The 23,789-nt window shown below is 40.4% G+C and overlaps 2 protein-coding genes across 8 annotated transcripts in view; both read right to left on the reverse strand.

Moving 5' to 3' along the window:
* Window positions 1–663: 663 nt before the first annotated feature.
* On the reverse strand, window positions 664–14,683 carry dhtkd1 (dehydrogenase E1 and transketolase domain containing 1). The gene is made up of 17 exons (XM_023427786.2): window positions 14,401–14,683; window positions 13,945–14,097; window positions 12,249–12,460; window positions 11,923–12,117; window positions 11,511–11,780; window positions 10,640–10,811; window positions 10,261–10,459; window positions 8,168–8,480; window positions 7,962–8,046; window positions 7,731–7,870; window positions 7,404–7,554; window positions 7,190–7,296; window positions 5,536–5,700; window positions 5,371–5,453; window positions 4,989–5,155; window positions 1,621–1,706; window positions 664–1,517 (listed from the first exon to the last, which is right to left on the reverse strand). The coding sequence occupies exons 1-17, from the start codon at window positions 14,570–14,572 to the stop codon at window positions 1,416–1,418; spliced, it is 2,772 nt and encodes a 923-aa protein (XP_023283554.1). The 5' UTR covers window positions 14,573–14,683; the 3' UTR covers window positions 664–1,415.
* A 4,034-nt stretch (window positions 14,684–18,717) lies between these two features.
* LOC111670848 (CUGBP Elav-like family member 2) overlaps window positions 18,718–23,789 on the reverse strand; it is a 30,565-nt gene continuing 25,493 nt past the window's right edge. For 6 of the 7 annotated variants that reach the window (XM_023427764.2, XM_087179735.1, XM_023427766.2 and 3 more), the window contains exons 13-14: window positions 23,414–23,594; window positions 18,718–22,507 (exon numbers count right to left, since the gene is read on the reverse strand). In XM_023427764.2, coding sequence (XP_023283532.1) covers window positions 23,467–23,594 — 128 coding nt within the window. In that variant the 3' untranslated portion in view covers window positions 18,718–22,507; window positions 23,414–23,466. Of the gene's footprint in view, window positions 23,595–23,789 lie in introns of all 7 variants that reach the window. The other variant, XM_023427763.2, reaches the window with a different exon arrangement.

Below are 23,789 nucleotides of genomic sequence, written 5' to 3' on the forward strand. Positions count from 1 at the left end.
AGCTGTGCAGAGAGGTGTGTCTGTTATTTAGCCTAAATTCATTCATGTAACTTATGCATCACAACTCACATGAATTTAACAATTTATCTAGAAAAATTATCAATTTAAATTCAAGCTGTAAAACAGCAGTCAACCAAATTTACTTTGGTTTATCCTCCACTGTGGAGGAAGAACTCACTCCAGTGCAGAAATACTCTGTTACATGTAAAAGTCATGCATCAAAAATATTTACTGAAGCAACAGTACAAAAGTTTTATCATTAACATATATTTAAAGTACCATAAGTAAAAGTAATCATTAGTATATTATGCAGAATGCTCCATTGTTTCCAGCAGCTGAGTTCTTGAAAGCCTAGTTACTTTAAAGACTATTTTCTCATTGCAGTGTGTGAGACTCAACAGGTGAGTGAACAAGCCTGAGATTGGTTAAAAAAGCACAAATAGGGGGCGTCATGTAGCGTAGTGGTTTAAGCAGGCGCCCCATGTGTAGAGGCTACAGTCCTCGCTGCAGTTGGCCCCGGTTTGAATCCCGCATCGGACAGCCTTTTGCTGCATGTCATTCCCCCTCTCTCTGCCTCCCTGTTTCCTGTCACTCTCCACTGTGCTGTCCATTAAAGGCATAAAAAAAAAATAAATAAAAAAAAAAAACCACAAACATGATGCATGACCTTGAAAATAGATTTATTTGAAAATATTTCCATTTGAATATTGTGATTTTGTTTATTTACAATTAGCCCTTTAAAACCGATGAACTCAAGTCTCAGTTTAAACAATCAAGTAGTACCATGACACGTCCAGACGTTTATCTGATAGACAGGAGAAACATTTAACAGTCAGAATGATAACAACTCCCTTGTTCGTTCAGAAACAGTTTCATCTCCGTAATTATAATGTGCCTGTACAGCTCGACAGGCAAGAGACAGTCCTGAGCGCTCCAAATACGAAGGTCAGCTAAAAGTGCTTCTTGTTCTACAGTCACATTGTAAACATTGTCTCTAAGGCCTCGATTCAGAGCTGAACCAAATTAGCAGATGTGTTTTGCTCTTAGCACAGTGCCTTAAACAAAGAAAGAAAACTCGTGTTCAATAAGAGGAGGGGGAAAAAACAAGTAAACCACAATTCAGGCCTTGACTTCAAACCACATCCATATGCTAATTAAAACCTGTTTGACTATAAGAGCACAATTAAAATGATCCACGCTACTCTTTTCATCACTTCTTTTGATTTGTCCTTTAAATTATTGACCAATTTGTTTAAAAACCGCCCGTCCACATCATCTAAAGGTCCCACGTATCTGTCGCGCAGCAGCTCTGCTCTTTAGTGATGACGCTGGGAAGACCACGGCAGATTCAGTATGTAGTGTAGTACTGAAGCTTGTGTACTGGTGTTTATTTTGGTTCCCTGTCTTGTTGAGCCTTAGGAGAAGGTAGCGGTGATGATGGCCTCTTGTTGCTGTTGATGGAGGGTCCCGATACCGACAGCGGGGGCAGGCAGAGCAGGTCGGCTCACTAACCGGAGCTGAGGAGGACAGAGGAGTGAGGGTTGTATGTTTAATATCAACAATCCGTTTACAAACCAGTAGCTTTATATTGTAGATTTTATCTTTTCAGACGCTGCTCACCTTGCAGGCGAGCTGCTTCTCAAACCTGGGAGCTATGAAAGACCAGGGACCCATGTTCTGAGGCTCCTCCTGACTCCAAATAAACTCTGGGGGAGAATTGTAATGAAAAGTGATTTCAACTGACAGTGAAAGAGGAAGCGGTTCACACACGTGACTTCAGGGACAACTTTGGTTGAAGTTTCTTTCTTGCCCTTGGGCAGAGAAATTCCAGATCAAACAGAAACTGGATTTGCTTCAGTGGTTTTGGTGAAAACAGAGTCCCAGAGACGTGAAGTGAAACCCGAACCTTCAAGGTTTTGTTCCAGAAGTTAGAAAAAAAACTAATTCAATATCACATTTATAACAATACAAATCATTAATATCCAGCCTGGTAATTTAATTTATTTTGTGTTTTTTTTATAAACATATTTTCTTCTTTCTTGCATTTTCTTTGCTCCCATGAATGTTCATTTTCTCATTGTTTTTAATCACTCATGTCTGTAAAGCTATATAAAGTGATTATTATTATTATTAACCTTGTTTAATGGTATTTTAGAAAGTTCACTCCATTTGTATAGAGATCAAATGTAAACATTCAAAAACAATGTAGTATCATCATTTTTTTTAGAGCTGAAACAATCTATGGAAAATTTATAGGGAACAATTATGATAATCAATTAATCTTTTAAGTTGCTTTTAATCAAAAATGCCACTGGTTCTAGTTTCTCACAAATTAATATTACTGGTTTTTATGGTCTTCTGTGATAGAGCATTGAATATTTTGAGGTTTGGCGGAAAACCACAAGCTACGAGTGGACAGGGAGGACTGAACGACAGCGGAGATAACAGCTAAAAAGTTGGAAAACAATATTAGAAATGAAAATCAGAAAGATTACAAAAGACAAACCAAGAATAACGACCCACATGCTGCTGCACTGATAAAAAATGTTCTGTTAGTTTTAGTGTTCTGATTGCCAACAAATGAACTGTTGTTAAACTTTAGTTAAAATCACACACAGTTTAAATGTTGCTGCAGCGGAAACTGAAACTTTGACTTTTCCAGACTGATGAAAGAAAGCCTCAACGACAGATTGCATAGAGTTACAAAGTCTACAGGGCAACGTTTTGGTTTCATAAGTGGGGGGAGCGGCACAATCAAGCGAGATGTTCCTTAAAGAAAAAAAAGAAAAAGAATAGTATAAATAAGTAGTATAAATGTTATTGTCTTCATTTACATAAATTCTTATCATCCAGCAAATAACTCACCATTAAACTGTTTATGCTTGCCATAATAATGTTAGTGTAAACCAATAATCACCTGTAATTCCCTTGTTAGAAACCTGATATTTTTTGATAAATGAATGTCAACAATGTACCATTAAACTCCATAAATATTTTATTTCTAGCTTCATTACAAAGAGCACCGTCTTTTAGTGCTTTAACCTTGGTTCATGATCAGTTCTAGCATCTTGTAACGAGAATTTTCTGAGAAAAAGTGAAAATTAAAGGCGGAGTCAGTTGATTTTTTCCACTCTGAGCTGTGCCCAAAGTCTTTGTCACAAGCTGCTCGAGGCGCCAACAACAACCTCCACCAATAAGGTAAGGCAGCTCGTATGATGCTTGAGAAGCAAAGTCTGAAAATCACTCACTACTGCTTTGAGAGGTCAAATACTGTGAACACACAGTTAATACTGAGGGCCAGTCAGATGAGCATTATTACATTTTAATCAACTCAGAGCTTCTCCCATCTGGATTTTGGTGCTTGGACAGTGAGATGACTCAGTTTAACGCTCTTTTAGTGAATCAATCAAACTAAGACTGTGAAAGTGGAGGCAGAAAGATAGGACCAGATGAAAGTGTGACAAATCCAGAGATGACTGCATGATTTGAACTCTTAATGTGAAAAATGCCAGTAAATACATCCTCTTCTTCTGATGTGCTGTAATTGTGGTGCAGTTCGATAGAGGAACGAAAATCACCTCCACTAAGTGCAGTTAACAGCCCACAAATGCCAAAGATTCATGGGTCAAGAGAAGGATGCTGAGGCCAGTTGTTTCTCAAGTGTTGCATAATAAAATGAACCAACCAACATCAGAGTCTGGACTGACACTCATTTAGCCACTGAGGGTGGACGAAATAACAGAAACACTTATTCAACAGTCCTGTGGTCTGGTGACGCTCATACTTTACATGTTAGTTTGTCAGATACTGGTTCTGTAATGCCGTCTTGAGGACTCACTGATAAAAGTGGCGACTGTCAGATATCTATTAAAGTTGGCAGTGGCATTCAACTTAGTGTGACTCACTTATGGAGACGGTTTTGTAATTGTTTTTCTGCCTGACACTCAAATGTAGCTGACAGTTTCATCAAGTCACAGTTATAGACTACAATATACAAGTTTTAGAAAAATCCCTTTCCCAACCAAAGATAAAACTGAATTGATTTTCTGTTGTCAGCTAAGGTCAAAGTTCATTGCTCACTTTGGCTCTGTTTTCTTGCCTTCGGTGAAAGGGATTCAGACATCTCTGAAGACTTTAAAATCATCAGGACAACTACAAGTTAAGTGTGCCACATTGAAGATACAGTGAGAATTGAAGGACGAGTGCCTTTCAATGACCTGGAAAAATTTCTCCATGGTTTCCTTTTAGTAGGACAGACTATTGTAATGTTGTCTTTGTAAAAAAGCAAAGTTAAGAGGATTAAAACTCAACATTGAAAAGCAGCAGTTTCTCTGCTCCACATTTAGATCTGGAACAAACTGCCTTTTATTACGCATTTATTTTTCTTATTATTTGGTCCTTTTTGTGTGTTACATCTTGAACTACAAAAAGGTCGCGCTTCATAAATAAACTTGTCTTTCCTCTTTTTCATCAGTCACACAGACAAAGACGTTATGTAACGTTGCACAGGGAAATGCCTCAAACATCATGACATTTGCAAAACACAGGAAAGGTTCGTTAGTAAAGAGGAACAGTGGACACAAAGATACACAATTACCATCCAGCTGAATAAACATGTCTAACTGACGAAATGAAAATCAAACATATAGTCGACTTATAATTGATTTTAAGATCAATTTTTACACAAAAGTTTTAAGTGAAATTAAGTCCAGAAAGCAGTCACACTTAGGTTAAGATGCACTGAAATGTTCACTGAACGAGTGTGTACACAGAATGAAGAAGTGCTCAGTCACATTTGTGAAAGTGTTAATGTGTTCATGAGCACGCCCCTGTTTACTTGTGTTATAGCAGCAGCAACCTGAACAAGAAAGTAAGCACCAGGTCAAAGCAACCAAACCGCCACACATACAGTTTGTGTGTCTGTGAGGAGCGGAGGGGGAGCTCTGTAAAGACAGAAGACGGGAGAGGTCGGTGAGGGGTGACACTACCTTTGGCACTGGGGTACTTTTTGAGCTCCTGCTGCAGAGCCTCCAGTGGGAACGGACACAGCTCCTCCACACGGATGAGCGCCGTGTTCTGGTTTGCTGCTGATGCCTCCCTCTGTTTCAGCAGGGCATAGTAATGCTTCCCCGAGCACAGCACCACCCTCTGGACACTGAGTGGAATAAGAAAACATAGGTTTAATGTACTGTATACAGGTGTCTCCCAGGTTTAAGCAGGTTTTATTAAGGGTTATTCAGAACATCAAACGTTGTAGAAAACTAGTTCACAAACACTGGTGATGACCTTTGAAGTTTAATTTCAATATGTTTCACCCTACCGAATAATTAACATCCCATAGAAAAAGTTTTTACGATCATGAAAATGTACCTTGCTGCTGATACTGAAGTGTCACCTAACACTGGTTTGAAAGACGTTCCCGGTGCCAGTTCAGTCAGACTGGACACTGCCCCCTGCCAAAAGAAAGAACATCGTTCACCCACCTCAATAAAAACACCTGTAAAAACAAGTTGGAGATAAAAATGTTGTGCTTACAGAGAATCTGAGCAGCGTCTTGGGTCCGACCACGATGAGAGGTTTGCGGAAGTTTCGGATCATCTGTCGCCTCAGCAGGTGGAAGTACTGAGCGGGAGTGGTGGGGTTGACCACAGACATGTTCACGCTGTCGCTGTCCACACCCTCCTCTTTACTGTCACACATCTGAATTATAATAAAAAAAGGTTTCTTTCAAACCAGGGTATGTTGGTCAGTAAAAACCAACACCAACAAAGTGGGAATGACACACATGAATTTCAGAAATGGTCTTATTAAACCTGGGTGTCCCCCCTTCTGAAAATGTCTTGGTGAACGGTAACAACCTGCTCTCTCTTAACTTCATAAAAAAGGCAGAATTTATGGCTGTGCTGTTTTACTGGTTGTACTGTGCTTTTGTACAGGTGTACCTAATAAAGTGGCCACTGAGTGTATAGTGCGCTGTATTTATTGTTTGGGTGTCTTGATTCTGAGCAGATATCTTCCATAGTTACAACTTTTTTAGTAAAACATTCCCTCTTCTTGTTTCATCTGTTCACTGCAGCTCAACAGGGAAACACACAAAGGTTGTTACTGTGGAACGTACATACTCCTTCGTCAAACCCAGACTGCTGAAGCTTCATATTATATTATCCTCATATTACTGAATACGTTTTAGCCCTGATAACATCATACACTAACTTTGGAAGAGAGACAGCTGATTTGTCTAACTCGGGCAGCTCAAGCCTCCGATGATCTTCACATAAACTTTTGAATGTGTGTTTTTAAACAGACGGAGGATTTTGTCCCCCATCAAAGCACATTATGAAGGGATCTTTTAATGGCCAGCCTGAACAGGAGGAATGATTACACCAAGAAAAAACATGTTTTAAAACTGTTGTTTTAAGACAGACTTGAAAAATTGTGAACCTCTCCTTTAACCTTTTCCATATGTTGTTAGTGGCAATACACCTCAGGAGTGGACAGGAGTGAAAGGATAACTTCTGCACTGCTTGGGGCCAAACATTAAACTCCTGAGGTGTGTTTGGTCACTAAACAACAGCTGCTGAATTTGCAGGATTTGAACATGCAGTTATCTCGTGTTCATGTCGGATGGGAAAGATTCACACTGTGAAGGGACCGTCTGTGAAAACACTGATAGAGTCAAATTATCCCAGTCCCCAGAGGAAGCTTCTGTAGCACTGAAGGTCATAATGATATCAGGGACTGAGGATCCAGTCTAGTCATACACAGGAGCTTCGTTTCCCTTGAGATTCCTTGTACAACGTAATTCATGGTTTAGGAGTGATGTATCCACTTGTGTGGATTTATATATGCTTCAGATTTGATTCCTGAAAACTCCTTCATTCAGTTCACATTTCCATCTCACCCATGTTTATGACTTGTGATGTAATGTCATGTCATTGCCCTACTCACAACAGTTGTGTGAGGGTTAAGATAGAATTATATCCATTAAATGTGGGTTTAATCAGTGTGAATGACGGACTGTGGCTGATGTGAGGCGTCCATGCTGGTTTGTTTTCCAAATGATTCTATATAATGAAGTGCTCAGTCAGATGCATCTGAACTATCAGAAAAAATCTGAGTTTCCCAGCTGTAATTATGATGTTGATGTGATGACTATTTACAATAAGTAAAGTCCCACAGTCCCACAGACCTGGAGGAAGCGCTCCATACGGCAGGAAGAGTGTTCAGGTCCGGCTCCATCGTAGCCGTGAGGCAGCAGGATCACCATCCCACACTGCAGCAGCCATTTGGCCTCACCTGGTGACATAGCAGTTTCACATCTGATGTATGAAGATTTTAAAATGTTCAGAAAATCTTAGATGTTAAGGTAATTTTAGTAGCAAACAGAGTAGTCAGAGTTTTACCCCCAGTGATGAAGGTATCAAAGATGATCTGTGCTCCGTTGAAGAAATCTCCAAACTGAGCTTCCCAGATGGGAAGAAGCTTCGGCTGTGCGATACTCATACCGTATTCAAATCCAAGCACCGCCTCCTCAGACAGCGGGCTGTTACACACCTAAACGCACACACGCACGCACGCACGCACACACACACAATATGCCACATGAAGGGAAGCAGTCTTGTTACAGATATCAGGTGATGTAAGGTTAGATAAGACTGAATGTTGATTGTGCCATGATTTAGACAGAGTGTGTTCACACTGATGGCTGATCTGTTTTGTAAGAGTGTTACCTCCAGGAAACCCGTCTGCTGGGGGCTGATGTGGTTTAGAGGGATGTACATGTCATTGGTGTCTTGACACACTACCATGGCATGACGTTGACTGAACGTGCCTCTTCCAACATCCTGCCCGCTGATTCGAATACTAAAACCTGCAAAAGCAATAATTTCAAATCTACAAATCCATTTCTTGACAGCAATAAAAATTAAATGATCCTTAAATTAGGATCTGATGTATCTGACCTTGGCTGAGGAGAGAGCCAAAAGCCAGGGCCTCTGCTGTGGACCAGTCCAGTTTGGTGCCCTCTTCTAACTTGAGCAAGCGGGCCTGAGTTCACAAAGGAGGAAAACAAATCATCATCATCATCATCATCATCATCATCATCATCAAGCTGCTGCAACCTCAACACAGGACCACCCCACAGAAATGAATTAGAGGACAGCAGTACCTGTGCATGGGTCTTTCCAAGGTGACTGTGCAGCTGGATTTGCTCAGGGATGTCCACAGACCTTGCTCCTACAAACTGCAGCAGGGGGATGGGGACACCCGTGTCCCAGGTAGTGACTCTATCCTGGGGTTCAACCAGATCCCCCCAGCGGCCCTGCAGGTTGGTGGGCGGTGGGCTGTACAGGGTCATGTTGGCCAGTTTGTCGTTGAGCATGCCGTAGTATTTGGATTTGATCTCGTCACGCTCAGCGTCGGTCATCAGACCCTCAGAGATCAGCTGGTGTGAGTAGGAGTCAGGGACGCTCTTACGGGAGCTGCAATAAAGCAACAATGTGTAAATGTCTGTTCAGTAAACAGTGTTATTTCGCAATATACACCAGTGATGGAAGAAGTATCAAGATGTTTTACCTACGTGTTACATTATTATACCACAACATCATTATTATTCAGCTAATTTTAGTCATTTTAAATACTGATGGGTGATTTAATTTCATTATATCCTCATTTAGCGTCTAAAAACCAAAACCTGCAAACCAGCATTTCCCTTTGAACTGAAGTGTAGTAAACGTATGAACAGGGATACAATTCAATTATCCAAGCAAAGTAGCTCAGAACTGCACTAAATTACAGTACTTGAGTAACTGCACTTTGTTACTTTCACCACTGATATACACTGAGCACAACACACAGTTAAAAAATGTGTTTTTTGTTAGTTTTTCTGTTTTCTGTTATTTTAACCAAGGAACATTCATCAGAAACCACAATCTCCTCTTCCAGAGTTACCACATCCAATAATAGCCAGAAGTCACAGTGAAGTTCACCTTTGATCATTTGGATATAAAATGTCATTGCTTCATCATTTTATCCTATTAGACATTAGTATTAAATTGTCTCATAATTGATTTGAGGTCACCGTGACCTTTGCCAACGACAATCTAATGAGTTTATCTTTGAGTCCAAGTGAATGTTTGTGGCAAATCTGAAGAAATTCCCTCAAGGTGGTCCTGAGATATCACATTCAAGAGGCCACAAACGTGTTATGTGAGCTCACTGTGCCGTTTACCAAAATGTAATTACTTCATCCTTGAGTCCAAGTGAATGTTTGTGCAAAATTTGAAAAACAAATTCCCCCAAAGCGTCACTGAGATATCGTGTTCATGAGAATGGGACAGACAACTCGGAAAAATAATGCCTCTGGTTCTGGCTTCACAGAGGCATAAAAAGCAGATTGCACCACTGTTTTGCTCCGTAGCAGCTGTGGCTGCTAAAAAACTGTTAAGTGGAAATTATTTTTCAGTGAGATGTTGCTGTGATGTGTTGTGGCCTACAAACAGGAATCAAACCTACAACTGCTTTTTTTAATCTGAGAATATTTGGTCACAATTCAGTGTGAGGAAAATTCCTCCCTTTAATTACAGGTTCAAACTTAAATTTACTGTCTCTGTGTTAAGGTTTCCACTGCCACCAAAGACCAGGAAATCAGAGAAGCTGAAACAGATATCTACTATTTTCCAACTCACTTAATTCTGATATTGATACCAATGTAGGTACTGTAAGAGAAAACTTTTCAGACTGTATCTCATTAGCTGTTGCTAATTGATTGCTGTATCTGATCATCCTAGAAAGAGAGACAATACAAAACCTAATGTCACATCCAGCCAAATATCAACAGCACTGGACTCACAACAACACTAATTTATAGAGCAAATATTGACCAATAACTGCTTAATATCAGTCTTTCTCAGGGATTACCGACCTAGTGGGGGCCTGACCCCTCAGTTACAGGGGCTCCTGGGAAGTGAGATGATTAATGAGGTAGGAAAAAACATTTTTGGACTTTTCTCTCATCCAGTTTAAATTTAGATGAAACCATGGGAAGTTTAGAGGGGAACTGGAAACAACTCAGACATCTGAAACAAAACAAAACACTGACTATGTTATAATGAGTCACAAATCAAAAAGGTTGGCAACAACTGGTTTCTTTTGAATCCAGTTTCCTGATCTTCTTACTAATCCTAAGAACTATATGTCACAATAACTTTTGAAGTGAAAATATGTTAAAATGCAAAGTAAACAAGCTGAAATTGAACTGACCGGATGATCTTGTACATGGCTGGGTTGGTGAAGAAAGGCTCGTCCAGCTCGTTGTGGCCCCACTGACGGTAGCAGATCAGATCCAGGATTACATCTTTCCTGAAACGCCGCTGGTACTCCACAGCCAGCCGAGTGGCCCGCAGCACCTCCTCCGCATCATCTCCATTCACATGGATCACAGCACAGTTCACCATCTTACCTGTGACACAAATGTTTCTCATTGTAAGATGCTCAATGTCTCATTTTTCTACAAACAAAAACATGTGACATTAGAATCGTTTAAGAAATATGCCACAACATTTGATAATCACACCAACACTCTCTGTAAAGGAGTTTAATTAATTAATCAATACTGATACTGTTTGTGAGTTTCACTGACCGACGTCACTACAGTACAAAGAGGATCTCCCTCTCTCTGACGGAGTGGTGTAACCCACTTGGTTGTTCACAATGAGGTGGATGCTCCCACCGACTCTGTAGTGAGGGAGGTTTGAGATGGTCAGAGTTTCTGGAACAATCCCTTGACCAGTGAAAGAGCCGTCACCATGGACCTGTGGAGAGAAGAAGAACAGAGTTTTACTAACTCTTAACTTGGCAGGAAGTTTGATAAAAGATGTCTTTATCAACTCCCTGCTTTACATCACTCTCCCATTGGTTTACAGTTGTGCTGTTAAGACTGTAAGCTCCTCTAATATGGCCCGTTATCATCTGCCACCCTCAGAAATGAACCCTGGATCAGCACTGGAAAGTAAAGCAGGCCGTCAGCTGACTCACCATGTTGGAGGTCAACAACTCATGGCCAAACGTGGCCAAAACTGGTTAACAAGTGTCATCACCAGAAGGCGTATACTGCCAAAGCTGCACAATCATTAAAGATTTTAACAGCAGAAAATGTTAACTAGCTTCCTGGAGTGGCGTCAAGATTCACCATATAATCGTAACAGCCAGGATTTTTGTCCATCCAGGAATCTTTGTTGAATTTCATCCCACATCGATCGCTCCACATTTCCCATGAGCTCAATAAAGGCACAACTTCCACAATGAAACAATGTTTAGAAATGTCTAACCTGCATCTGTATCAGCATCAAAATCGTAACTTTTTCCACCAAATTTCATTGAAATTAGATTAAAGCCAAAATGTATCATATGTTCTTTATTTAAGACGACAAATCTGTGATAAATCTGTTAATTTAATCTCCACCTTCTTGTAGTTTGGCTGCATGTGTGTATTAGTTGTTGTGATTCAGCACCTGCAGACAGATGACCTGGTCCCCTGGCTGGGCGCTGTCTTCGGGCGAATAGTCCCCTTCTTTCCTGAGCTGCTGCCTGGCTCGGGTTTTGCCCTGGGCCACCGGGTTGATGGCCTCAAGGTGAGATGGGTTGGGCAGCATGGTCACGTGAAGAGGGTGTCCGGCTCCGAAATCCAACTCCACTGAAGACGTGAGGTGCGAGAGGACGTCACCGATGGCGGGCGAGGTGTCAGGGAACTCGCTGAGGCCGCGCATCTTACGGAACATGAGCTGGGGAGAAAAATGGTGGAAGAACTGTGATGTTTGATGTCAGCTCACCCTGGTTTACTCTTTGGCAGCTGACTGTGACTTGTTTATGTGTGCGTCAGGTCATGGATGAAAGTAAATATGTGGCTGTGTAGGGCTGTCTAACCTCTGGTGGGAACTTCAGCAGGCCTGTCAGCAGGTTCAGTCGGCCTCTGTGGGGCATGCCAATGACAATGTCAGTGACTCCGCTGTGGGCCGACTGGTGGAAAAGCTCGTAGAAAAAGCCCATCATGCTCTCTGCTCCCTCTCCTCCGTAACGTTTCACAGTAGCAAACTTGGTGGCCAGGAAGTGGTCAAATTCCTACAGGTTGTAAGAGAACAAACAGATGCATTAAAATACAGGACAATACCATAGGAAATGTGATAAATGATACGGTACATTTTGTCACACTGTATGTGGGTCTTTACGCCCGTCCTGCTCCTTGCACTTACCTGAGACTCCAGCATGATCTTGGCCAGCTGCCTCCTCTCCTCAGTGGAGAAACTCTTCCTCTTCAGCTCCTCAAAACGATCAGCGAACCACTCCCTCTCCTCCAGGCTGCTCAGCTGGCTGGTCTCCACTGACAGGTGACCACAGTAGGCTTCTTCCAAGTAGGCCTGAACCTCCTCCACTGAAGCCTCCGCCTTTCCAAAGTGCCGTAGACCTACAGAAAGACATGTTTCGGTTTCTCTGAAACAACAATATCTTTAGGAGTTAGGTATCATCCTTACTTAGCCCGTCAGGGATATGTCCAAACAATGTGTGAGATGATTGCTACTTTCTTCCAGAAACACTGAATAGACCAAAAACCACGGAGCATGGTCGACCACGATCTCTCCACATTCCCTCCAGCAGCATAGCTGAGTGCAAGTTTGTTTAGATTTCTGTTTTGGAGTGATAAAAAGCAAATCAAGTTTTTCCAAACAGAATTCTCTGCAGATCCGGGAGTTGGGAGGAGGACGATTGTATTTCCCAAATGTATAAAATTTACCCAAGTTTTAAAATACATAAGACTATAAAATAGCTCAAATTAGCTCTGCGTTGAACAATTATCACATTAAAATGCTACTTACTAATATAAAACTCACAGGAGCCACTTTTCTGCATATTGAGTTAATTTACTTGTGATACTTTAAATACATTTAGCTGATTACACTTACATACTTTTACATACCTGTCCGTGAGATTTTTACTTGTAATGGAGTACAGGCTGAACGATATGCAAAAAAAAATAAAAAAAATCATACTGAAACTATTTTCACAGATATTGTGATTGCGCCATGATTTTAGTAGGAGTGGTAATTTTTGCAGGAATATAAAAAAGATGACGTGATTTGCTTGGGTCTGTACCAAACAAGCACGTTCCTTTACATCTGCAGATTATGATTTATAGGCCGGGGCATCTCTGTAGCACCACTATGCATTTATAAAAAGGTACGTTGTCACTCATTTTACCTTTATTTAAAAAACAGCAGGTTTATTTGTGCTGCTACTTTTACTTAATTCAAGTATGTAAATAGGACTTTCACCACTGTCATTTCATCATCAGTTTATCCTGCAGTGCATCTGAAAACCTGAATAAGAATCTTCAGTTGCAAAGTAAAATCCCTTTATCAAGTAAAGGCATAGACAGATTATGAGACAGTGGGCCCCTGAGCACAGACTTGTAAAGGGTCCAACACCCCTCCCTCACAGGAGAAAGACACCCAGACTGAAAGAGACACAATATGACAGACGACCAGAACCCACACAAAACACAACCACATAAAACAACTCAATTATGTCATGGGTTGTTATTCTGCAACTCTTGATGGTCATTTAGCATCTTATTGTAGTCATTTCTTATCTTGTTGAGGTCATTTTGTGTCTGTTTTGTACATCTTTGTTGCCGTTTTGCATCTCTTTGTAATTGTTCTGTATTTCTTAGTAGTTGTTTTATGTCTCTTAAAATATTAAGTGTCACTTCATACCGAGGCTCTGGCCCCTGAGCCCCCTGACTCTTGGGGCCTGTGCTCTGTGCCCTTCAGTAATGCTGGTTACATAATGTTCCTTGTATAAGAAACATGATTTCGAGAGAAAAACACATGGTTATGACCCTAACTTCTGACCTGTGTTTACTGTAGGTTTCCATCCACAGCTGTCATTTACCTGAGGTGTTGAGTTGTCCTCCCATGGTGCCAATCAGCATGCTTATCTCCGGGACACTGTCAGCCACAGGCTCTTGGGGTAGTAAGGGGTTAATTTTAGCAGCCTTGTGTCCATGTGCTCTGTACGCCTCCACCAGACGGGCAAGACCATGATCTGAGCACAAAGCAAAACAACAGGCCGCTGTCAGGATGAACTGTTGCAAAACACATCAGACCGTCAGTGTCAGTGACTGGGTCAAACAACAACACCTCCCTCTCAATCAACAATCACACATTTCAATGGAAATTAACTATTTTTCACAAGTATACAACGAACACTTAAGTAAAAAATAACTTTACAAACAAGGATTAAAGCAAGTTTCTTATTCAGTAGCATTATTTTAACACAACACAGGCTCTTCCTCTTCTTCTTTGGTGATGTTAAGTTGTCAGTGTGGTAAATTAACCCCATACTGACCTTGATTTAGTGCAGCGATGCGGTCGCTCTGCAACTTGTGGTCTCTGTCGGTCTGTTTGGGTCGGTATCCGTAAACTCCCTTCTCGGTGTGGTAACAGCAGCCAACGACCTGCCGGGCGACCCCCGGGGGCAGTCTGCTGAGCGACGTCCTCAGGTAAAGTACGGCCGACATGTTTTAAAGTGTACAGCTCTGGTCTAGTGTTTGTGACGGCAGCTAACTGGCAGCTACAAGTCGGCGGCCATACTGCAGGAGAGAGACGTCGTGAGAGGAGGCGTCGCATCGGGAGCCTATTGGCTGAAGTACCTGTGCTCGTACACATTGGCTGCCAGGTCTGCGTGACAAAACCAACACACCCGCCCAACGGCCAATCAAAACCAGTCCAAAAACCAGTTCAGTACCAGAACTCAAATGTCTCTGCCAGACCAGGTGGTCTGGTCACGCACGATATGGAGTCAGTTTGATACGATTCAGATACAAACAGATCATTTAATTTAGATATGTATTTTTATTTAGAGATATTATTAATGTGGTTTACATTAGAAATAGGTTTAACTAATTAGTTACCGAAAAAATCGATCCGCAGCAACGTTTCAAAAACAGCCCAATTACACGGGAAAACCGCGGACCTGGCAACCCTGCTTTCTACGGCCCATGGTCCCATGGACACCAACACTGGTTCCTACCACTAGGGGCGCTGCAACAAGGAGTTCAGACCATATGAAGCATGTCAAAGGTCCAGACCAGTGTCCGGTGTTATAACGAGAGCTGCCTGACTGCCGGGAACTGCGTGCCCGTCGCGGGAACGCGCATATTTAAAGCCACTGGACATTGTACTGTTTTCTAAGGCAAAGTCATGGATGAATTATGTACCTTATAGTACATCCACGGGCAAAGTACGGCTTGACACCGTTGCTATATTCTTTGTCGGGTTAATCAGTGATGACGCGTTATTCAGATTCTATAGTTTATTAACTTTTTAGATTCAGTCACATTCTTGATACGCTTCATTTGAACATTTGTACTCTTTTCTGCTCTTGATCAATGTGTTTTTAAGCGGAGCATTTCAGACAATTAAAGAATAGACACACTGTCATATTCACTCATCGCATCAAAGTTAATAAGATAAAGTGCTGATTCCTCCCTCACTTTTATTTGATGTGTCCTTTCTGAGTGTAAGGGGTGAATGCACTGCTGATTATAGCTGTGACTGTCAAATAATGTTTTAGCTATTGGGTCATAATTAAATGTCTTAAATTCAAACTTTCGCATTTCTAAGAGACTGAACCTCCTAATGTTGTGAGTAGCCTATTTGTACTAGCTATGCCCCAAACAGCTGTGAGCATATGACCCTGGTTATATTCAATTTTAAGGAGAGCCTGAGTTCACACAGCTGAGACCTTCGCCTCAGTGTTTTGTGCAGATGTGTAAATGCCTCAATAACTACAAGCTGAGCAGCGCATGATGATACAAATCAACATTTTAATACCCTACAGCACTGACTTACTTGTGGGCTGCTGCTTGTCCATAACTCAGTGCTCTGAAACTTTAGATAAATCAATACCTAGCAGGGCGCTCAGAGGGTGCAGACCTCCACCACGGCCAAACAACATACTCCAGACATCAGAGAAAAATTTTAATTCATAGTAAATCCAGATGTGCCCGAAAATTGAATGAGTTGTTCCCTGGCCCATGTCCCCTCCCTCCACCAATTCTGGTGTAAATCAGTACATTCTTGTGTAATCCTGGTGACAAACAAACAGACACAGCTGAACACATATCCTCCTTGGCGGAGGTAACGATGCTTCACAACATGATTTATTAACAGGAGATATAATATTATCATTCACCACCTGTGAACTATTGTAATTGTAATGGGAAAAAGTTCTCAATGTTCCTTTTTTAATTAAGTTCAGATGTGCAGTAGGCCGAACAGAACAAACTCAGCCCTTTTAACAGGGGAAGGACAACTGATTCAACTTAGATGACTTTTAATATTTTCTTATTAGAGGAAATTATGAATCTCTTCTTCTCTTCCTCTTTATGGTCACTTCATTGTACTACAGAGGTATATCCATATTGTATGAACTGTATAGTTTCCTTGTGACATTTGTACAGAAATATTGTGCAATATATTTTTACCCAAATGTTTAACCAAAATGTAAGACCCTGGTATCTTTTAATGCTTCCACAAAGCTGCATAGTAGACTGAAACATTGTGTTTCTGCTTTAGGATCCTGGACGCTTCTCCACCACTGGGTGTAAGTATTTCACAGTATTCCCAAGTCAAAGGAAGCAGTAAACGCTTCAGTAAGTCTTTCAGAAGTTATTTTATGTCTTAATTTGGAGGAAGAAAATCTTCAGGTAAATTTTTTCAAACTGTCTTCAGAGCACCGAGCTGTGCACCACTGCAGATTTACCCTCTAAAGTATATTATTATTGGAATAATGATGAAATCAAACATTTGGTGTCACATTTTCTGTCACGAATGTCCTTGGTTCACACACTTCTGAATAATGTGTCTCTGCATTATTCCTGACCCAAAAACCCTGTTTCAGTATTACATCAAATTAACAAGCAAGGTGACACCTCGTGCAAGGTAGGCTTCATATAAAAGGAACACATTTAATAATCCTAATCAATGAGATGACCCCAGCCTGCCGCATACGTACAAGTAAATTAGCACAGGGAATAATCACATCCCACTGTGTGTTTTCAGAACTGAGAACATGGAAACAACTTCAACTTCTCTCCATTTATTAAAAATGTGTGTCACATCCTGGCTTCACTGCCACTTCTGGACCCATTTTGTTCTGCTTCAAACTATAATGTGTGCAGATGTTTAATGACTGTATAGTAGAAGGAAGCAGAGCTGCCAGCTTCTCCTCCCACACCACCATCTGCAGACTGTGTTGCAATGCTGCAGAACATGTTGTGTCTTGGTTAAAGGGGGAGCTGAGGCGCTCTTTGTGCAATCAGAAACACATCACTCTTTGTGCTGTTATACTGCCATTTCTATACTGGTAGAGTTGTCACTTTCCCTACTAACAGATGGTCCCGTCTGAAGTAGCTGAGGCAGGTGAATAACCTACCTGAACACTTTCACCTTATGACTTATGGAAGGTAAGATGTTGCAGACGGATGAAGTAAAAAAAAAAAGGTGAAAAAAGGATCTGAGTCTCAGTCTCAGACTCTGTGGCCTCTTTAACAATGACAGTTTGGTGCATAATAGATCAAGTCAATTCTCTGATGTCAGATCTTTCACATTAACTATTCTCTCCTTGAACATACAGCAGCCACCGTTAAGTCTGTGCTGTCAGCCAAGAGAGAACACTGGCGATTCTCTGGGATTACTTTGGTTGAAGAGCTTTTCTATGAAGTTGGGCTGCAACTTTTTAGATTATCAGTTAATCTGATGATCATTTGTTTGTCATTTACTTCGTAGAATGGCAGAAAATGGTGAAAAGCACCCATTACAGTTTCCCAGAGCTCCACGTGACATCTGCAGATTGTTTGGTCCAAAATCCAAATATATCAAACATATATCAACAATGACATAGAATATAGAGAAGCAAATTCTCACAACATGAAACATTCAGTGTTGGATCAAATGATAATTTCCATAATTGATTAATCATTAGGTTTATGTAATGTAAGAAAAAAAATGTAATAAGTTAAATTCACAATTTCCCCAAGTTAACATATTCAAGTTACTAGTTTTGTCCAAAATGTATCAAAAACTAAAGGTATTTGGTTTCATCTTATGGAAGAATAGCATCAAATCCTTCCATTGAGAAGCTGGAACTAGGGACTTGTTGGTGTTTTTGCTTGAGAACTGATGTTAAATTGCAAATCACAACAATTACTGATTCATTTCTGATGATTGACTTATGGTTTTAAACTCTAAAAGCAAGAATCGAAATTGTTGATTCATCTTCTGTCGACCCTCCATTTGATCATAATCATTTCACCACTAGTCAAGGCGTTTACAGCCATTAATTCAACTTTGCATTGATAAAATTTTGGTTTTGTTTTCATATGAATGTTAATTTATCTAGAAAATGCTGTGAGATGCAGCTTCTCAAATGTGTAAGATGATAGCTTTTCATAATTGAAACCCACAATAATCACCTCTAACACCCCACTCATCAGATACCTGGACCCCCCCCCCCAAATCTGTTCCTGCTCAGAAAGAAGCAAAGAGAAGCACAACGAATAGAAACAAGTTAGCGAGACATGACACACTGGGGGAGGGAGGGGTGGTTTGTAAAATGCCTTTACAACACTGGACAAGCACAAAGACACACAAAGACACACAGTCCATATTAGGGGAAATGGTTTAATTTGGAGACAGAGGCAAAGAAACACACCACACATGAACAAACATTGACCAAAAAAGAACACAGAGTCTTTCGGCTACACACTCCGCTATGGGAAAAAACAGAAAACTCTACACAGGTAAAAAGCAAGGCTCAAACTAAACAGATAGTTAACTCTTTAACTAAGACAATTATCCACACAAGTTGCTGAAATCCTGATGACCATTAAACTATGTGGACAGCACAAATACTAACATGAAACTTACCACGATTTAGAGGATCCCAACCCCCCCGAAACTGAAACCGATTAACGAAGTGAGGAACATGTAGAGATCCAAGTAAAATCAAAATCAGGCATCTTTTAGAGACAAAAAAAAAAAAAAAATTGCTTGACGCCACCAAGAGGCCAAACTCGAGACCTAGTCAAGGCGAGGCCACATTGAGAGGCCAGACAATTTTTTTTCCAATATAGATTTTTTTTCTTTAATTTCCAATATAAAAAGCTTCACTGGTACAAAATACATATGAACAACCAGTTGTAGAAATTGGAAAGCCTGTGTATGTCATTTTTTTTTCTTTTTCAAATCCCACCCAGTTTCAAAAAAATTGATATTGACTGAACAGAAAAAAAACAAAACAAAAAAACTACTGTATGTATAATACAGATCACATCAAGATGCACCCACTTTGGCTTTCATCAAGACAAGACAAAACATCTATTAAATTATTGGTGGAACATGAACAGAGTCCTACCGATTATCAGACAAGAAAATAACACAAGATTTTTTTTCTCTCTCTTCTTTTGGATCAGGATAATATCTATAGAGATGCAAAGCTACCACACTGTCAAAAAATAGCACTTCAGAATATGAAAACAACAGAAGAAAGAAAGTGATTGTTAGAGCTTGAACGGTATTTGTGATGGAAGCCCCTGAAGTGAGTCAAGTTCTTGTTGGGACCGCTGTGGACTGTACATTGTGCTTTTTTTTTTTTCTTTTTTTCTTTTTTTGAAATTCATTCACAGTAACACTTCAACATACACTGCATATCGCAACAGTCCTGCAATCATTTCAGTGTTTGACACACGACTTTATCACTTAAGGATCTTACTAGCATGGCTCCCAAGTCCTTTTTTTTTTTCCTTCTTCTTTCTTTCCTTTCTTGAGTTTTAGCTTGTTTTGGATTTTATTAAACTCAAAAATTCCCTAACACATATGATCACCAAATATTTGTATCGCAAAGTCGCAAAGTGTTACAATACATGTGTTCACACTCACTAAGAAAGAGGTTTAACCTTCAAATGTATAGGGAAGTTTATTGTTTATCTACAATTTTTTAACCAACTGTTCAAATTGAGTACATCACAATACACATAACTCCAATAACCAATAACTCAACACACAGAGCGGGGGGAGGAGAAGGGGACATGAGCAGGTGACAAGAGCTTTCATGACACTGGCATAAATAGACAAAAAAGGCGAACTGCAGCAATCTCTAAACCAAGGCCTAATAAGGATGTGTAGGCAGTTTCTAGACGTATATATGGCACTTTGAATATTGTATTGCATTTGGATAGAAAAAACACACTGTAAAAAGCACATGCCCATATTAAAAAGTGAAATCAGTGGTACCTTGAAAATTTTGGGATTATAATCACACACAACATTCTGCAAAAGTGATTAGCTCCCACAATTGTGCTTAACGTTTCCTTACAAAACTACACTTTCCTCCAGCACTGTTTCAAATTTGGTACCTCTCTTTTACTTTTTTTTTTTTTTGGAATATTTATGTATTTTGAGAAAAGAAAAAAATCCAAACCAAAAAGGTCAAATGGTGACAATTGTGCATTTGTGTCGTAATCCTGTGTGAGTGTCTACTTTCACACACAAAAAAACCCCTGAGTTGACAACTCTTTAGCGCCATCAGGTACGCAGTTTTAGGGAACCCTTCTTTTGGGGGGGGGGGGGGGGGGGGGGTGAAGTGGTTGTTATTTTACCAGGGTTGTATCGACAACTTGTAGTACAACAGACAAAATACCACCCCGATAAAAACAAGTGTAAACTTTGTGCTGAAAAAATGGAATGTATTTGTAAACCAACACTATTGTGGTGGACTTGGTATTAATGTGCCGTGCATCGTGTCCGACTGAAACATGATACTGGAAGTCACTTAAAAGAACAATCAGCAAAACACAAAAATAAAAAGCAAGTGTGTGTGTGTGTGTCTATAAAACGTGCAGAGACCCACAGGTCGTGTGTTCTGTCCGAGTGATCTCTTCTTCAGGGGCTCCCACATTTGCAATCACAGAAAGTGTTGTGTCGCTGTGTGTGTGTGTGTGTGTGTGTGTGTGTGTGTGCGTGCGTGTATATATATATAAAGAAAACTAGGTAATATTACAGGAAAGAGTGTTGTGTGAATTCAAAAACACTGAGTTTGACACATGGGCACTTTAACAACAAAATAAAACAAAAACATTGTCTGGCATCTGTATGATTAACAGACATTGTAAATCATCATCTTTCAATATGAGGCATCCAAACTAAACCAAAGTGAAACATCCATTAATTAAATTATTAATGAGAAATTCACAGAAAGTCAACAAGACGTACCGTGGAAATTGAACACTAAATTTTTCTTAAAGAAAAAAAAAAAAAAGAAAAAAAGAAAAAGAAAAAAAAAAAAAAAATTAGCCTTGATACTCAAAATGTGACCCTTAAAAAAAGTACTTTTTTTCCCTAGAAGTTGAAATTACAATTAATGCAGAGGAATTTTTGACTTAAAGTGTTTTTAATCTACTAGAAATGACCCTCAAATGGTCACACTGATCAAAGTGATTTTAGTCCTCTTTAAAAATGTAATACACCGAAGACCCCCCCGCCCCCGCCCCCCCGACACAGATGACATTACAACATAATCTACAAAAAACCCATCGTTTTGCCTGGGTTCTGTTAGTTAAACTTCTATAGATTCAATGGTATAAAATATAGGTAATCTAAGTGTGCATTTAAACCACAGATTGTCTATTTGTGAATCAGTTCTAAAAAAGTTGACTCATGTAGGTAGTCATTTCTCTAAACAGAGCAAATGTACCTTTTATTGTGCCATCAATAGTTCAAAAAAAAAGAAAAAAAAGAAAAAAGGCAAATACACTGGATATTTTTGTAAATGAAAACAAAATATATTTTTAAATAGCCTTGGTGTAAATCTTCACACTGCCCGCAAAATGTAGAGATCATTACAGAGCACTGAGAGGGGGTTTACTGGTCAGACTTTCAAAAGTGTTGGAAAGTGGTCTGAAGCATGGTTTTTTTTAAGAAGCCAACATATTGCTAATGGCACCAAATAGCACAGCTGTGTGCCAATCCCTGTATTCAACTTTCAAGTGAACTTTACTGAGAGAGGTAAAAAGAAAGCAACATAAAAAACAAAAAACTAAATTAAAAATAAGAAATCCCACAGGTTTTTTTGTTTCTTTTTTTAAAACATTCGCAAAACAAAAAAGGTCTCTTAAATGAATTCAACGTAAGTAAGTTTTCACATTGATTTGCTTGACCTCTCTCCCACCTGTCACATTTCTATACAGAAAAAACAAAAACAAAAATTAATATACATGCAGAAAAATCAGGTTGAGCTAAGGTCAAGGGTCAGTGGGTGGCCAGGTATTGGTCAGGCGAGCTTAGAGAGACATCACAGACAATGGTGGGATGATGAGGCCAGGAGTTTGGCTTGGCTTTCAACATCATGAAGACATGCTAGGCTAATGATGAGCAAACAGGCATGGAGATTTGTTCTAAAAAAGGAACAAAAACACGAAAGGAAGAGAGAGAGAGGAGACAAAGAGGAGAGAAGAGAAAGTTAGGGGCACAGCACAAGAATCGTTTAGCCATGAGGCACAAAAACCAACAAAAACAATGCCAATCACCACATACAGTAAGGACAGTGCGGTAAACATTTCCCCCCCATCTCTCCCGACACACAAAAACAATGCACAGATTTAAGGAAGTGACACCACCAGGACATATGGCAGAGACTCCAACATGCACAAACTGTATACTTGGCACCCAAAGAGATCCATCTAGAGCCAGTCCCTTGTGGGAGACTTGGAGGATGGATGGAATGACTGGAAGAGGTTGTTAATAGAGAAAGAGAGAGGTAGCCTAGCTCAACATGGCTTAGATAATGATACGACAGAGAGGGGGGAGAAAGAGTGAGAGACAGATAGGGGGAACGAAGATTGAAAAATTTAGAGTGCAAAGGATTTTCACATTAAGAATGACAAACGAGACAGACTACACGTAAAAAGCCAAACAAGTTGAAGCTCTGGGCTCGGGGGTCTACGTGGTCTGGCTTCTGCCCTTCAACACAACGACTGATCCTTAGTCAACCTGTCTAACTTGACCTGAAGGCAATGAAATGGCATGGAAACACACCTGATGCTCTCCACTAAATACAGTGACACAAAATACCTCCAGCGAACACTGACTCCAGTGATAGTCATAAATAATCATATACATTAAAATATTTAATCCGACTCAAATTACATGAGAAAACCGCAGGAATGAAATACAGTAAAATGTGGAACGAACATCGCAACCATCTTTTAGGAATAGGGTAAGTCTCCCTCCTGTGGTGGGCTCCTTTCCCCCTGCCCCACTGAGTCTCTGCTGTGGTGACCTTGGCTGGAGGGTGAACTTACCCTAGCAGTGCTAGCATTAGAGCTGGGAAGGGGGGAAGGCCCCGGGGCTAGGATCAGTAGGGTTTGCTGTCGTTCTTGGAACGCTTCAGCTGAACCTTCAGCCTCTTCATTCCAATCTGGAAACCGTTCATGGCCTGGATGGCAGCTTGCGCAGACACAGGATTGTCATAGCTGACGAACCCTGACAACAACAAGGTGGAGGACATATGTTACATACATGTAAAGAACATAATGCTAAGCTTAAATAAACAAAGCCATGCATGAAACTACTGTTTTATGAAGTCTGGATAACCACCAGAGACAATATGTGGTACCTGAACTTTGTTTTTTCTGTCTGACCGCCACAAATGATCAGAGCTCTTCACCCCATTGATTT

Source organism: Seriola lalandi, unplaced genomic scaffold (genome assembly GCF_002814215.2).
Source record: "Seriola lalandi dorsalis isolate HSWRI2012SDOR001 ecotype SW California unplaced genomic scaffold, Sedor1 jcf7180002054862, whole genome shotgun sequence".
NCBI classification, from domain to species: domain Eukaryota; kingdom Metazoa; phylum Chordata; class Actinopteri; order Carangiformes; family Carangidae; genus Seriola; species Seriola lalandi.

What these genes read in the sequence shown, in the direction of transcription:
- dhtkd1 (XM_023427786.2), bottom strand. Translation starts at nt 14,572, where the DNA reads ATGTCGGCCGTACTTTACCTGAGGACGTCGCTCAGCAGACTGCCCCCG. An exon ending in TGATACCTTCATCACTGGGG is followed by an intron (nt 7,297 to 7,403) that starts GTAAAACTCTGA and finishes CTATGTCACCAG; the next exon opens with GTGAGGCCAAATGGCTGCTG. An exon ending in AAAGTACCCCAGTGCCAAAG is followed by an intron (nt 1,707 to 4,988) that starts GTAGTGTCACCC and finishes ATTCTCCCCCAG; the next exon opens with AGTTTATTTGGAGTCAGGAG.